Below are 17110 nucleotides of genomic sequence, written 5' to 3' on the forward strand. Positions count from 1 at the left end.
AGCTAAAGGTTCAGCCAAGTGCATACAACAATCTAGCATAAGCAAATGGTATAGAAATGTATTTTGTAATAGAAATGTATTTTGTAATAGAAATGTATTTTGTAATAGAAATGTATTTTGTAATAGAAATGTATTTTGTAATGGAAATGTATTGTGTATACGTAATAAAATTTCTGAAGAATAATGCATGTTGCAGCGAGAATCTGAATGTCAGAGAACTTGTTTGTTTGTAAGAGCTCGATGTTTCATCTAAAATTTGAATATTGAATACAAACACTATATATAGGTTAGAAGACACTTACTAACAGCAATCTTGTAATTGATTACTTTGATGTATGTACTAGTAGTTCCTATCCATACTGGCCTGACTGCATGATGTAACTAACATGTTGCAGTAATAGGATGTAATTGTTGGATGTAATTACTTGGATGTCTTCAGCTAGATAAATGCCAATGACCTTTTATGTTTATACTAGTAATGTTTATTATTATTATAATATTGTTACTAAGCAGGTTTGTCATGGTAATATATGCAAGAACTCAATCTTGTACACGTACACATACCTTACAGTATACTGGTGATCTCTGATGTATTGGTGTTGATTCATGGTTCTATTTCTTGAATTAATCTCATGTACTAGCAACTCAGGAAAGCTATCAATATATCTCCAATTTTTGCGTTCTAAACTATAAAGTATAAAAACATTTTGAGAAAAAGATGGGTATGTACTTATTCATGCTCATCTCCTACGTCACAAATCTTTACCTCTATGCAGCAGTGACAGTATACCGTGGATGTGTGACTAGGGATGTGATTGTGATGTAGGAGATAAGTATGAAGTACATACCCATCCCTACCTACCCGGCTCATCATTTTCTCAAAATGTTTTTAGACTTGTAGTGCAGAAGTTCAGTACTTGTAGTACAGTATATCTAGTACGTAGTGGTCTGGTGTGTCTATGTAGTAGGTGCTCGCGCATTTTTCCGAGTTCGGTGTTTGTGTGTGTGTGTGTGTGTGTGTGTGTGTGTGTGTGTGTGTGTGTGTGTGTGTGTGTGTGTGTGTGTGTGTGTGTGTGTGTGTGTGTGTGTGTGTGTGATGTCGCACGCCGCATGAGTTGCGGTTTCACTCAGTTCTAGTGTCTGTTCTGCAAACCTGGGCGTTTTCTCCTGGTAAAGTGCCAATACCACACCTCACGCGCAATCGGAACCTTGCAGGGTCGGTGTCGACGTCCTGGCCGCCACTCCAAAGCACGTCGATGATTGGTTACTGGAGACCCCGTTTGTGACGTCTTGTCATAGTTTCACGTAACTCGGAGCAACAGGCGAGGATCACACACTTGTTTTCTAGGCGTTGGCCAGTGTAGGTCGTGAGAGAGAGAGCGGAGAGAAAACGAACTGAAAAGATGGGTGAATCGAAGTTAAGCGGAGGTATGGCATGCGTCAAATGGCTGCTGCTCATTTTCAATCTGATTTTCTGGGCTGGCGGCGTCGCAATCCTCGGCGTCGGCATTTATGTCAAGCTCAAGTTCGGGGACTTCGTTGACATTCTAGATAAGGACTGGGCAAACGCGCCTAATCTCCTCATCGCCGTCGGCGCTATCATCGCCGTGCTCGCCTTCTTCGGTTGTATCGGTGCGTGGTGTGAGAGTCGCTGCTCTCTCTACGTTTTCGCCATTCTTCTCTTCGTCACCTTCGTCCTTGAACTGGTAGCGGGCATTCTAGCTGTTGTGTATCGAGATGATGTGAAGGACAAGCTGCAGGGCCTGCTTACAACCTCGCAGTGGGAATACGACAGTGAGCCTGTCCGGAAGTCATGGAAAGCCGTACAAAACGAGTTCGACTGCTGTGGTGTCACTAACAAAACAGATTGGTATGGCAAAGGCAATTTTTCGAGCAGCAATCTTCCTGATAGCTGCTGCAGTAATGGTGCTGGATGTACGGCTAGTAACTCGTTCGATGTGGGATGCTACACGAAATTGGTTGATTGGTTTGATAACAATTACATGGTCGTTGGAGCGATTGTCATAGTGTTGGCTCTCATGCAAATATGCGGGGTTATATGTGGCTGCTGCCTTGCCAAAGCGCTTGGTGGTGACTAGTGTGAGGCGTAGAAGATGAGAACAGATGGACATTACTAAGATGTTGATTCTTTCTATTCTTGTGCTGTTGCTGTTCACTCTACCAAATGCTACTTAGCTTGCCTTTGTGTGACAGTTATGTTTCCTATGATAACACTGTACTAACACTGTAGTCTGTATGTAATCTGGTATCCTAGTTATGCATTTGAGGACATAGTGAGAAGTTCTGACTGTGGCCATAATGATTATTGTCTAGAGCACATTGACAATGTGCTGTTCAGTAGTAGTGTATGTACAATGAAGTGAATCAGTTTGTGTTTGAATTCTACTTTGTAAGTTCATTGAGGTGTTCAAGTCCAGTGGGGTAGCCAGCCATGTTTCCATGTGCCAGAAATCTGTTCATCCTTTGGGTTGCCCCTTCGATTTCCTATCGTGAAAAATTACATTCTTGGAATTAATTAAAAGGAAGAATGGAAAGGCTGAAGTGAACTTGTTGTGTTAGTTGCCAAGAAGGCTGCATGTTGCAAGAAGTTCTCCTGTTTTGTTATACAAGCTTAATTCTAACTACTTTTGCTGGAATTAGAACACGGAATAGAATGTATAGATGACATAATAATTTAGATGTTTTTTGTAGGACAGAATTGAGTGAGGGTTTTAGCACATTTTTTCACTGTACACCCAGATGAGATGTACACTGTACTACACTGCAGTACTATACACTGCAGTACTATACACTGCAGTACTACACTGCAGTACTACACTGCAGTACTACACTGCAGTACTATACACTGCAGTACTACACTGTACCACACTGTATTGCGTTGTCTATGGCCAAACCCATGTGGATAATTAAGTCTAATGACGAAATCTTAGATTCTCACGCATTTTCAGCTTTGTCACTGCATGCATATAGAGACAGTTGGGCTCCTAAATATTCAATTGATGCGAATATTTAATCTATCAAAATGTCATAATGGTAACGTCAGACCAACTCACTTTCTGGATGCAACATGCAATGACATGACAATGATCTGTACATCTCGCGGTACTCGCACTCTACTTTCGAAACAGCTACAGTGTACTTGCTTTCAACTACAGTCACGTGACTCTACTGAAACATGGCGGCTGAAACAGTTGGAAAGGTGCGATTGCAGGCTTTGCCTTTATGTTAGAACGTTTACTCGAGTTGTGGCATGCGAGTTAATTATTAATGAGAGAGAGAGAGAGAACTAACACACGCACTAGGAGGAGAATCTCAGACTGTTGCAGTTGCGGTTAACAACGTTCCACGTGTCTATATACTATTGTAGCTACTACTCTACACGTACCGTTGTTTCTACTATAGTATTGTTCATAGAGACATTGTAGTGTTAATTAAGTGTAGAGTCTTTGTAGTTTTTGTACTGTACATGTTTAAGTCTAGATATTCACTTAGTTAACTTAATTAATTGTTTGCCTGCATGTTTTGTGTCCGGTACGTTGTTTGTCTGCTTGTGCAAGTCTTAAGTATACGTCGTTGGTCGATAATTTTGCTGCTTTCTGCTGCTATTCCCTCTCTTGTTTGCATGTGTGATTGTTCAATTTTCAGTCAAGTCATGCATTGTTACTGTGGTTGCTGCAGTTTTTGTTACAGTGTGATTTTTGTTGTTGTGTTGTGTGGTTTACGTCTGTATTTTCTCTATTTGTGTACAGTGATGAGTTCATGCAGATTTTTGCTCATTTTTTGCATGATATTTGAGTTCATTTTTTGCATGCACATAATATTTGCATGCCATGCAGTGTTGTATTCAAATAATTTACTTGCCTTTATAGTCCGGCCAGCTCAAAAGCGTGAGTTACTACAAATACAAATTACACAAATTATATTTTTTGTAATTATAATTGTTTGTAGTATTTCAAATGTTTTACAAGTATTGCAAATATAGTTGGTTTGTTGTGAAAATCGACACTGTACAGTATGAACTAACTTTTGACTTTGGAATTCTGAACATTTGTGTATTCTCAGTTATTGACATGAGCCAATTGTTGTTGAGTCTGATTGAAAATACAATACAGTACTGTATCAGTACATCATGCATGTAGTGACTGTAATATAGGAAGACATTTGCACTTGAAATGTTGTGAAGCAGCTAGGATTGGTTGAAAATCACTTACATAAAAATTTAATTTGTTACAAAAATTTCAAATACATTTTTTATAAATTATTAGTCTCACACAAGTCAAATGGGCTGCACGAGAGTAATAAATAATTAACTGAAAATTATTTTAAAAATGTTATGGAAAGAATCTAATGTTAGTCTTGTAAGAACTGAATTTGTGCTGTACAAATGTGTTTAGGTAATTGAATGTAAAGCAGCTGTTGCTTGGGAAGCTGGGAAACCTTTGACAATTGAGACTGTGGAGGTGCAGCCACCTCGTGAAGGAGAGGTGAGGATCAAGCTCACAGCAACTGGAGTTTGTCACACAGACGCGTACACGTTGGGAGGTTCTGATCCTGAAGGTCTCTTCCCATGCATTCTGGGACATGAAGGAGGAGGAATTGTTGAAAGTGTTGGGAAGGGTGTCACATCTGTACAGCCAGGTGCAATATGAATGCATGCATGCATGTATGTAGACATTGAACAGACATTGTAGAATAACAAACAATCATACACAATTAATTAACCGTAGGCGTAGCGAGAGTGATAGTGAAGTGGACAGCTTGCCAGAGCGAGATTGGATAATTGGTTGCCCAACCGGATAATTCGTTGGCTGGAGCAGATAATTTGTTGCCTCAATCGGATAATTGGTTGACTGATTCGGATAATTGGTTGCCTCAACCGGATAATTGTGCGGGAAATACTGTAGTAACTGAAGCTGTGTTTACATGCAGCCTCTAACAGACATGTGTTTTAATATATTTTTAATTAATTTGTTTTGTATATATGAATGACTTTGTAAGACAGTGCAGTTAGTATGTTGATTATTTTGCAGTAATACTATAATGTTAATGTTTTGAAATTACTTCTAGGTGATCCTGTCATACCTCTTTATATTCCACAGTGCAGAGAATGTGAATACTGCAAACATCCAAAGACAAACTTATGCAGCAAAATTAGGTCAGTCATTGTACTGCTATTTGACTTTATCATTAGTTGTGGTATCGTTTTGTACTTTGTGTTTGATTTATATTTTATTGTTTGCAGGGTTATTTTTGGTTAGTCTTGTTTGTTTACATATCTCTTGTTTTAGTTCTTTTATCTGGTGGTCAGTTAGTTTCATTGTCACTCTTTGCTGCCATATACGTTTTAGTGAAAATGACGATAACTTTTGAAATGATGGGCCTAGTTTATTGAGGTCTGGTTATATTCTGGATGTTGTGTTAATTAACAACATAGACAAGTCTTTTGATGACAATGACTACTAAACTATATTTCACTCTTGTCCACTGTAGTACGCAACTGTGTAAATGGTTGTGTCGTCTTTGTCAATGCCTTTGAGAGTGATTGACATTGTACATATCAACAGATCTACTCAAGGCAAAGGTCAAATGCCTGATGGAAGTGTACGATTCCATTGCAAGGGAAAACCATTGTTTCACTTTATGGGAACTTCCACTTTCTCTGAATACACTGTAGTGGCCGAAGTGTCAGTCTGCAAGGTCAACATCGTATTACTCGTATACTCATATGCTATAGAGAGTTTGTTGATGTGTTTTTGTTGTTTAGGTCAATGTTAAAGCTCCTTTAGAGAAGGTTTGTCTGCTTGGTTGTGGCATATCTACTGGCTATGGAGCTGTGCTCAACACAGCGAAGGTAAATTCCTAAAGAAGAAAATTACATATGCACTTTGATTTTACACGTACAATACAATACATGGCACTTGGGATAGGGACTGATTAAGCAATTTACTCTGCATTTTGTGAAAATTTGTTTATCAGTCAATGCCAAAGATATTTACTGACTGGTGAAAGAATCAGTAGTTTGTTTGCACATTTCCAAGAGTTTACTAGCTTTTTTGTAATCATGTCCAGCTTTGTCTTTGGAAGCGTGCATGGTTGCATGGTTTTTGTGGAGGGCAGGCTTTCCATCAATTATCAGTTGTCAATTATCAAGTATCTAGTATCAATTATCAATGATTGGTCAGCTATAACTGAGACATCAGCTTGTCTTTTAACTGTCTATTGGTTACTATTTTTAAAATGTAATTGATAAATGGGCTCATTGGATCTTTGACTAAAATGCAAACAGGAAGAATTGCAAGGTCAGGGGTTCTAAAACGATGTGTTTGACATGACTCTTAGAGTGCACTCTTCCTGGCAAGAGATTTTGAGATATTTTAAGGGTGAAGTTGAGTGGGCAGACTGTATATAGTATCTTTTTGGAAGTTGTTTCTTGGAAAATCTTTGTATGCCTATGGTGCAGCCATTGTTACATGCACACAGTTTATTTTTGTTTATAAGTAAACTTGTCATATGTCATTACTAAACGACATCACTATTTATTGCTGAGTTACACTTCGAGCAGCTTGTATAATGACAATCATGATTACACAAGTTCAGTTGTTAGACAATACAAGTGGTTTACAGTGTGTCATCTGGAAAAGTGTAGTCTAGCTGTTGCCATGCAGACTGCCTTTTGTCTGTGAGGTATATAACGGTGAGTCAACGTAAGAGTTTAGGCAGTTCAGACGACAATGTGACAAAAGTAGACACAAATGCACTGAAGAACAAAGCAAACCAATAAGAGCACAGAAAGCAGTTGTCCGTGTCCAGTGTGATAGATGTCACCAATGCTTCATAAGCAGAGGATCAAGGGCTAGATAACAGCTAGTATATATATATATATATATATATATATATATATATATATATATATATATATTATAGTATAGTATAGTATAGTAGTGACTTTAACATAGAAATGAACAATGATGTGTAGTTGTTGATAAAAACGTATATTTGTGTAGGTTGAGAGTGGAAGCACAGTAGCTGTGTGGGGTATTGGCTGTGTTGGTCTTGCTGTCATCATGGGATGCAAAGAAGTGGGAGCCAACCGCATCATTGCAGTTGATATTAACCCAGACAAAGAACCAATTGGTCTGCAATTCATGCAGGGGTGACATATTTGGATTGATTGTACGTTGTATTGTAGCAAAACAATTTGGAGCAACTGAGTTCGTCAATCCAAAGACGATCAACAAGCCAATACAGCAACATCTTGTTGAATTGACTGGTGGTCTTGATTTCACATTTGAGTGTGTTGGAAATGTGCAAACAATGGTGAGTGATATTTTATGGAGAGCTCTGTTTGTTGTCTGCTTATGTGTGGAGTCATTTCATTAGTACAAATTATTATGTAATTGTGTTTCCTCAAATAGAATTAAACCATACAGTTGAACACACTTGCAAGGGTTAAGTCAATTTAATTTGCATATATGGAGATAGTATAGATATCCAGTAACTCTACGTACACTAGCTGCAGAGTAGAATATAACAGTCGGTCATCGGTCATTGACCGACCAACTGGTGTTCGTGACTGACCACAATTTTGCTTTGATCGGACATACCTACATAATTGGTTAAGGCGTAATAAGCTAATCAAGAGCACATTGTTTAACAAACAATTAATTTGATCTTGCCTGCTGCTTCTGCCAGTAGTCTGGACTTTGGTTCGCTGATTCCTTTCCATCGGCTCCATACAATAGATTTAGCTTGCTCACCTCTTGATCAGTTCATGTCATTATTGTAACCTTCATTTAACTTTTAACCGTTCATATCGTTACTCTAACCCATCGTCATCATGATCAATGCAATAGAACAACAGCAAATGAACCAAATTTTTTTTATTTTGATAGCAAATAAATACAGTAGTGAATATGATGCAACAAATAAAGAAATTTAACTAAATGTTGATGTCAATGATTACAAGAAATTTTGTGAAATCAAATAAGAATGAATGCCCAAAATTTAAAACGTTGGGTCAACATATTTTGGTACAACACGATGTCCGACCAAAAAATTTTCGTTATATGCTGTTACACTGGCTAGAGGAAAGAATACATGACAAATATGGTTGGATGAGGAGGAGGAGGACGAAAGGAGGAGAATGTGGGAATGCGTGACTGACAGAGGTAGAAAGGGAAGACAAGGAAAGAGATTCAAGGGATGCATGAGGGAGGGAACAAAGGAGAAAGAAGAAAAACTACTTAATCATATGGTACTACGGCTATACTTGAACTTATGGGTAATGTGACAACAAAAATCAGCAAGTCTGAGGATTGGACTTGTTTGTTGCACGGATATGTTATGTGCAAATACACCAGTGCAGGCATTGACAGATAGCTCTGCATAAATAGTGGCTCTCAATATTGCACAGACAATAAGTCAAGGATTGTAGAGATATATCAACAGTTTCATAGATTACTAGTGTTTTAACACACAAATTTCTAACTTCATTTTTACCCATAATCCAAACGATAAATCCACTAATTGTGCAAGTAATCCATGGATTGTCCACATTTATACTATACAGTATGCATGACAGACACATCAGGTGTGACATTGAACTACTTACTATATTAGTGTGTATACTGTAGTTTGTGTATACTGTGTTAATGCGAATTATTGTGTAGCGAGCTGCATTAGAGTCTTGTCATAAAGGTTGGGGAGTATCAACCATCATTGGAGTGGCAGGAATAGGACAAGGTCAGCAGGTTATATATAACAACGTATGTGGCAACATCGTCGTTTACGTAAATAATAATTGCCAGGCGTGATGGGATTGCTCACATATTTCAGATTAGTGGTATTGTGGACATCAAAACCTCGTGTCATCAATACTGTTCAATTGCATTACATGTATCTCTTAATTGCTGTTGAAAGGTTATAGCAGATTGTTATACTATATTAACGATTATTTTTCAGAGTGCACAAATAGAATTCACAGATAATTAGGCCTATCCTTGCAGTCCCAAGCAGTCACTGTTCAGACACATGTACATGTGTGTACTAGTAACCGTCTTCCTGGTTGGAGAGCAGAAGTTGATTCGCAGTCATTTAGGACTGCAGGTTATACTGTAACATTTTAGTTGTCTTGCTGGTGTCACTGAATACATGCATGCCAACTGGCATTGAAGCAACAGCAGCACATGACGGGGTTTGTATTGTCTGTTAAAATGATCTGTTGGAAGGATAGTAAACAGAAAGTTATTCAGTGTTTACATTATATTTTTACTTTGTATACGTATGTCAACCTTATTGATTAGATGTCTCCACAACGTTGTAGGACAGCCTGTTATCAATACGCGTATTCTGTACTAATATGTTACAATATATTAGTACAGTACAATTGTAATCACCTGTACATGCATGTATACATCTATTGTCTCAATATCACTCACATATTGATGTGTTTGGTTGCAGAGATTAGCACTCGTCCATTTCAGCTTGTGACTGGGTGAGATGTTATGTGATATATTCTTGATGTTTATATAATGTAACGATTTTGTTTGCTCTGCATTAGTCGAGTGTGGAAGGGCACAGCGTTTGGAGGTAGCAAGATGATGAGCCTGATGTTGTCTTGTAGAATATTCATGATATCTGTTGTAAGGCTGGAAGAGCCGTGATGGAGTTCCTCAACTTGTTGATGATTATTTGGATGGCAAAGTAAAAGTTGATGAATTTATTACTCATACCTTACCATTGGCTGATATCAACAAGGCATTTGATCTGATGCATGAAGGGAAAAGGTAATGACGTATTGAATGTAGCAGTGTACATGTTTGATCTGGTAATTAACAATTGTTTTTGTTATAGCATCCGTGCAATAATACACTTCAAGTGAATTCATTCTGCTGTTGATGTGATGATGACTAATTGATCATGAGGTCACAGTTAATTGTTTCTACTGTTGTGTCACAGCATTATATGTGTTCTGTACTTGCTTGACAGACAGTGATTGATGTTGTGTTGTTTGTTTGATTGTTTTCAATAAATACACTTGAAGTTGTGGGATGTGTACTGTAAGGGGTTGCGCATAACATCAATGTGTAGAGTTTGTTACAGTATATTAATTTTGTTTCTAAAATTTAACTTTCAGTCTTTGTGAACTGACTTTATGAAGGTTATATGCTTAGGAGGCTTCGCCTTTGCAATATGTTTTGGTGCATTTCATTTTTACAGCAATTAAGTAGAAGGTGTGGACTAATTAGTGATATGAGGAGTGTTAGAATGTTGCAGGGCTGATTACATTTACTATGCAAAATTATGCAGTGGACATACATCTGGAAGATGTGAAGGGAGAATTTGATTCTGTACAGCTGTTACCAAGTAAAGCAAAGGAATTATAAACTTGCACTATTACCGTTACGCAAACTTCTGGTCAACAACAACAACAACACGACTTCATGCTCACAAGACCATCAGCTAATGTTCATTCCATTCACAACTGAGACTACAAAGCACAGCAGAACTAGCCCACCAAGTGGCAAGACAATTATAAAGCCAATCAGCTTGTCAACCACAAGAGAAACACTCAACCATTCCATGTAATCACACAAAGTCATCAAGCAATCATGCACACATCATTACAATGTCTGTCATTTCATATAACAAACACACTGGTGTCCGTTGTTATGCAGACTTGCACTCTTTAGGTGGAGTGAAATCGTCAGGCCCAAGTGGGCTTGTGTCAATGTTGTAGAAGACGGTACTAAATGACTTGCTGATTTCACGTACAATCACAACCTCGGTGACAGGAACACAACCATCAACAGTGAACGTTCCACTCCATGTCTCAGCTGGAAATTAAGAAACAAACAGAGTCAATGTTGTAACTGACAATCATTACCCTATATTTATATAATATTACAACAATTTGCTCTGCCTGTTTGCTAGTGTCTATTGTGCTGTTTGTAAATCTGCTGTTTGTATATACAGACCACATCTGTTTTTGTTTATCTGTCTATCTGTCTATTTTTATTGAAAACACATAATCTACTCACACCTTTAGCACTAAAGTAAGAAGCAGGGTTCGAAAAATCCGGTCGCCAAGTCGCCATATGGCGACCACTTCTAGATGGCTGGCGGCTAAACAAACAGTGTGGTCGCCAATTTGGGAGTAGAAATATTGGTAGTTTCTAGTCTTTCGTGGCAGCGGCTCTTGATGCGAACCACCTGCTCAGTTCCGCTTTCTACTTCTACCATTTAGTGGCACCCTGCGACGTATGCTGCCTATGTAGCACCTTCGTACATATCATGTAACAAAGTATCACCTAGCAATCTATTGCGAGTCATTGCTATTCTCTGGTACACCATCATTTAGGGACTCTAGTGCCTGTACCGATCTGATTGGTCTGTGCCATCAGCTCCAGAAAAATCCAACTAAAGACCCGCAGGCGCGTATAATTTTCAAACAATTGTGGTCACTCCTATCCTTCATAGGCTACACCAACAAATCCAAGTCAACAGCTCTATCATCGACGAGACGCCGTTGCGCAGCAGCTTCTCCCGAATGAAACATGAAATTCGCAGCCAATCGTAGTTGAAGGTGAAGGCAACTGCCTATTTAGATCCTTTTCTATGCTGTTCAAAGAATCTGACCATCTTGAATTGAGACAAATAAACACTATTATGCAGATGTTTGCAAACGGTGGGCGTAGGAAGTGGCAAAACAAACAGCTTTTGCCCAGCAAGCTGCCTGAGTGTCTTTCTATCAAAAGAACTAGACCAAGGTGTACGTCCAGAAGAAGCTCATAGTCTCCTAGTGCTACTAAGAAAGGTTATTCAGACAAAAGTTTCTGCATGTGAAATCTAGGTGTTGAATGAAGCCACCGCGTTTCAGAGATTAACACAGCTAGCCATAGGAAACCACGTGGGGTGTGGGGTTTTCCCTTGAGAGTTACCGGATATCCTGTTCTCAGCAAATCAGTAGTGGCACTGAGTCATATAGAGAATTCAATTTAAAAAGGTGTCTTATTGATGGATAGCCAGGATGTGGATGTGATGACAAACCACATAATCACGTTATTAACATTACAAAACCACACAACCACATTTTCTTTGGTTGTAGCTATACAATTAGTGGAAAGTTTCTATAAAATATGAATACTCATACTATTACATAAAAAGAACCCCAAGTACCACACTGTAGATTGATGTGTTTACTAGCCAATGTTCATCCAACATTACTGCAAATTCCTAGTTAGGTCTTAATTTAATGTCAAACATGATAATCTGGGAAAGGGTCTCAACAGTGATATTAATGACTTGTTTACTTCTGGAATCTCTGACTCAGAAACTAGTGAAAGTTTGGCGACCAACCGTTCCTCTAGGTGGCCAAACTGGCGACCAGATTCAAACACATTTTTCGAACTCTGAAGAAGGCTACTGAGTTTATCTTAAAGTACAATATTGTCATTCAGTCACGTGAGTAGCCTTGACGCTAGGCCATCTTTGCCTTACCTGTTGGAGTATTGAGCGTGATTATACATAGAGTTCACATTACTCGAACCTAACTCTTCGAATTACGGTGGCAACTTCGTTCCAGATCATGTGAATTCAGTATAATGACGCTCGTTGCTACCTCTACATGGAATGAAGATGGCCTAGCGTCGAGGCTATATAGTCATACAGTGTAAATTGGTCTGATACTCTTTATTACCCGAGGCCCGGTATCCGGGCTAAGGGTACAGTATTCTGGTGACGACCGACCATACGTATGACCCTATTATACTCGAGTAGTGGAGATGCAAACGAAGCTATTCTGACCAATAGACGAGAAGTGGTGTCATTACCAACCAATAGACGAACGTGATGTCATCATAAGGCTCCACCTCTCTTTGTTTGATAGCTGCTCAGCTCGTCCATCCTGTACATACTGTTTAGTCCTTTACTTTTCATAAGGGTTTAGCACTTAGAAACAATGCCTAATCTGCATTTGCACGTGCATGTTCTCCCACCACCAGGCATCTAGAGAGCAAAGGTGCTGGTAAGATTCAGGCGCCATGAAGTACGTGTAGCTGAAATGTACTTGTAACATTTAGCTTGTTCCACAGTGTTTCTGCATAGTGGTCCTGCAGTCTGACAGCTTGAATTTTCGGCATGCGTGGCTGAGCGGTGTTGTAGCAGCTGTAACAATTTTTAGTGTCGTCTTCAACAGAAATTTGGCGCTCCATGGGAATTTGCGAAGGGGACCATGCATTGTCCATGACATCACGTCTGTCTGTTGGACAAAGCGACTGACCTGTAAGTATTTGCACCCTTTGTTTACATGCCTGTAGTGGAAACCCTAGCTGAGATGAGTGGGTTGGGCGAAATGCCTCAGTATGCAGAACATTATCACATGATGAGATATGATTACATACACCAACCGAGGGTTTAGCACTGTAGTGCTTCTGTATTCATTGTAAAAGTCTATCTGTCTACCTCCCTACCAGTCAATCTGTGACAGCCTGCTGACTGTCTCAGACTGCATTGCTGTCTACATGCCCACCAATCTGTCAATAAATCCAAAGTGTCTAAAAACAGACTCGTCCCACCTTAGTACCATCTTAGTGTACTACACACTCTCATGTGTTAACGAAACTACAACATGAAACTAAATGACATACGTAGTGATGGAGCAACCATACGATCTGACCATTCCTCAACTTTCAATGCAGTTGGCCCAACTCCAAGCACTAAGTCGTGCTCAAACGTAGCATTAGGAGGAATTTCATAACTACGCCACGACCCTGGTGAGGAAATTTTCTAAAAAATAAAATTTAATTTTAAGTTTAATACTTCCATACCCAAGAAATAACTGTTGTTGACAACACAAACTACTCATACAAAGTATTGTGTGTGTGCACATGTGTGAACGAGTGTTATGCATGTGTGTGTGTGTGTGTGTGTGTGTGTGTGTGTGTGTGTGTGTGTGTGTGTGTGTGTGTGTGTGTGTGTGTGTGTGTGTGTCACAGTGAAGGGTACTGCGTAATTTCTTAAGCAAGAAACTTACACACGATTGCTTCTCTCGACTCAGGAGTATAAATGAGTACCCGGTCTTTAACTGGGGTGGACATGACCGCTGGCTTGGCATCATGCAGCAGACGGGTATTGTGGGCCTTGGTATCCAGTCCCAGAGGTGCGTCATAGACAGTGACCAAGCTCCAGGTGGATTGTAGCACTGGCCCTAAGCCGGTTGTGTCTCTAGAGGCAGGGGGAGCCATCTTCATAACAGTTCTAGCCAGGCTTTTGGCAAAGCGTGGTAGTAGGGTGTGGCTTTCTAAAAGAGCGTGGTCTTTTGAAAGGGTGTGGTTTTGCTGTGGTAACTTTGTTGAAAACGTAGCCCTGCTGTTGTGATTTGCTCTGCTTATTAATAAACCTAGTCTGAATAACTTGGCTGTTTTTAAGATGATCTTTGTTGAAAGAAGATTAGCTGTTTGCATATCAATGTTTTTTGCAAGGGTCAAGTACTATGTTTATATAAAATTCCACATCCTCATTCAATTAAGATGCTTTCCGTTTAGTCATCTTGCTTTGTAAAGCGATCTGTTAGAGCACACCACATGGAAAAAATATGACTTCCAATCACAGTAAATAGCACACCATAACTAGTACTTTCTGTAAGTGTAAACGGTCAAAGTGAACAGCAAGTAGTCAGACTGTCTAGCACAAACAAAGTTTGCTATCCTTAGTGTAGTGTGAACACAGCCACTAACTCCACCTGGAATGTTTGTTCACATGGCGTGGCGAGCATCTCATTTGAGGACTAAAGCGTGGCACCCTGCCACCTCCTTAGTATGCCTGGCTAGAACCCTGTAATAAACTTAAGTCGACGTGGAATGACATGAAGGGCTTAATTAACATTTGTTTTGTTTTGTTGTTTGTGTTTGTTTGTTTGTTTGTGTGTGTGCATCTGTGTGAACGTGTACAACATGCTGTACAACACACTGAAACAACAGAGACAATATTAAAAGAGATCAAAACAGCCAGACAGTAAGACAAAATGCATACAAACATTCATGTACTAGTCAAAGCCAAGGAATGCAACCACTCCATTGACATCATCTCTGCTTACCCTGCACACTCGAGTTGCCAAGTTCAACTCATAGAAAACATTCTCATCATAAAGAAACAGCCACTCATAATACCTGCTCAACAACAAACACAAATATAGGGATAAACAACACAATCACAACACAGCAACACAATAACAAATAAATAAAAATAAATAAATAATAATAAATAAACAATAATAAATCTATACTGCTAAAATCGGAGGTGTTTGTATATATATATGTATGTATGTATGTATAAGTTCGATAGCCGGCTAGACAGGATCAACCACGAGGCCAAATTTGGGGTACAGGCGTAACTCAACATGGGTAAGAACATGGGCAGGGTGGCGGCGTCTTCCAGCTTTTCAGTCGGGTCCCGTTTTAGGGGTGCATCGTACAACGTCATAATGCTGTTCATTGTTCAAGAAGGAAACTGAATGCCCCTGATAGACTCAATTTGAAGGAAGTTCCGTTACGTGAACTCAATCCCATAGGGTAGTTTTGTTTTCTCATAACTAAGAATGCAATGCTCACTTTCAATATCCATTAATTTGTTCACATGCCATTGTTACGTCACAATGCTATAGCTATCCAGCAGTCCCATCAGACTGCGTTATCTGAGCAAGCTGTAGTTGATTTGTTTATCTTAAACATCAAACTACATCCAGAGCAAACAGCTGAACTCGGACGGTATGCACGCGGAGCGTGTCGCTTATTACAGGCGATATCAAAACCACAAGAAAGTTTTGTGTAGGATATCTGGGTATTTAGAAATATGCCTACCTTCGGTTTTTTCGAGTACTCTCGCTGAAAACCTGCCACATTCGATACGCCTGTTTCCTGTAATGGCAGCAACGTCTTCGAAGTTATAACATCCAATAGGACTGTTGAGATGGCTCCGAGAAGACTCACTGAAGAGACGTGTGACTGCCTTTCACTGAATCCAACCTACACGTTTCCTGGATCGAGTGCTACACTGGGAGTGTGAAAACATCAAAAACGGAGAGCAAACATTGCACTAAATCATGCATGACTGCATGTCCAGCTACTGCATGTATCCTATGGGTGAGTAAGAAACTGCACGTGACTTCAAGTTTCTGTTGCCCAGATATATATCTCTGAACAGGAAAGTCGCTGCAAATTTCTCGGAATGAGACACTCTGTTAAGTTTTCATTTGTCTTCAACGGGATATTAACTAATTAGCACATTCCAGTTTATTCGAACACACGCCCACACCAGTCATTTGAACTGAATTCACACAGGGAGTGTGTTGATTGCTACCAAAAAATGCACATGACGTGTCTACATACGCTCAAACTGAGTCTTCCATCATAACACTACAGTTGTTTGCCTATTCGGGTCATGTATCTAGTAAATAAATAAGACATTCACAATGCATGGAATAAGCTTTCCCTCCAGCGCTACAGTGCTAGTCTCGCGTAGCCAGACCATCTCCGCCGAAGGATGAAGACGGAGATAGTCTGGCTACAGCGCTAGTGATGCGTGAAGGTCACGTGCACTAATTTACGTGATCACACAACCACCCTAAACCGGATACCTCACTATGTCGTCATCACAAAATATCACTCACTCATCAACTAGAACCGTTTCGACTTTACTTAAGTCTTACGTTCTTCCCGGCCTGTCAGCGCGCACTTCTTCGACTGTCCTACGACGGTGTTTGATTGCATCATACGTAACATTGTAATAGTTGTGTTGACCATCTCCGTGATCGTATTCAGATAGAGAGCCTTTCCATTGCTGGGGCGATTTACACGGCAACGGGTCAGCAAGAGAAATCGAGAACAACAGACAAGAGAAGATCACAGTTTGCACAAACATATCGGAGACACGTGTGGAGCACGCGTAGTAAGGAATGACGTCATGTGACCTGTGTTAACCGGAAACCCTAATAACAGAATTGGGTATTAAAAGTTAATTAAAATTTTAGTACATAACCTTGCAGTACGTTAACGCAGATACATATTTACTATTATTAGTTATCATTGATGTC

General features: G+C 39.6%; 3 protein-coding genes across 3 annotated transcripts; 2 read left to right on the forward strand and 1 right to left on the reverse strand.

The window, feature by feature from the left end:
- The first annotated feature begins 1223 nt into the window (after positions 1–1223).
- On the forward strand, positions 1224–2406 carry LOC134197841 (tetraspanin-9-like). The gene has a single exon (XM_062667192.1). The coding sequence runs from the start codon at positions 1404–1406 to the stop codon at positions 2097–2099; it is 696 nt and encodes a 231-aa protein (XP_062523176.1). The 5' UTR covers positions 1224–1403; the 3' UTR covers positions 2100–2406.
- Positions 2407–3177: 771 nt separating this feature from the next.
- On the forward strand, positions 3178–10071 carry LOC134176617 (alcohol dehydrogenase class-3-like). Its single transcript, XM_062643284.1, has 12 exons — positions 3178–3220; positions 4416–4659; positions 5089–5176; positions 5586–5718; positions 5786–5872; positions 7026–7155; positions 7211–7338; positions 8691–8763; positions 9481–9514; positions 9581–9609; positions 9668–9806; positions 9874–10071. Exons 1-12 carry the CDS (start codon positions 3197–3199, stop codon positions 9899–9901), a joined length of 1137 nt encoding a protein of 378 aa, XP_062499268.1. The 5' UTR covers positions 3178–3196; the 3' UTR covers positions 9902–10071.
- A 407-nt stretch (positions 10072–10478) lies between these two features.
- Positions 10479–16971, reverse strand: LOC134176618 (mammalian ependymin-related protein 1-like). Its single transcript, XM_062643285.1, has 4 exons — positions 16727–16971; positions 15116–15188; positions 13668–13806; positions 10479–10856 (listed from the first exon to the last, which is right to left on the reverse strand). The coding sequence occupies exons 1-4, from the start codon at positions 16936–16938 to the stop codon at positions 10690–10692; spliced, it is 591 nt and encodes a 196-aa protein (XP_062499269.1). The 5' UTR covers positions 16939–16971; the 3' UTR covers positions 10479–10689.
- Between the last annotated feature and the right edge of the window lie 139 nt (positions 16972–17110).

The sequence above is a fragment of the Corticium candelabrum genome, chromosome 2 (assembly GCF_963422355.1).
Source record: "Corticium candelabrum chromosome 2, ooCorCand1.1, whole genome shotgun sequence".
NCBI lineage: Eukaryota > Metazoa > Porifera > Homoscleromorpha > Homosclerophorida > Plakinidae > Corticium > Corticium candelabrum.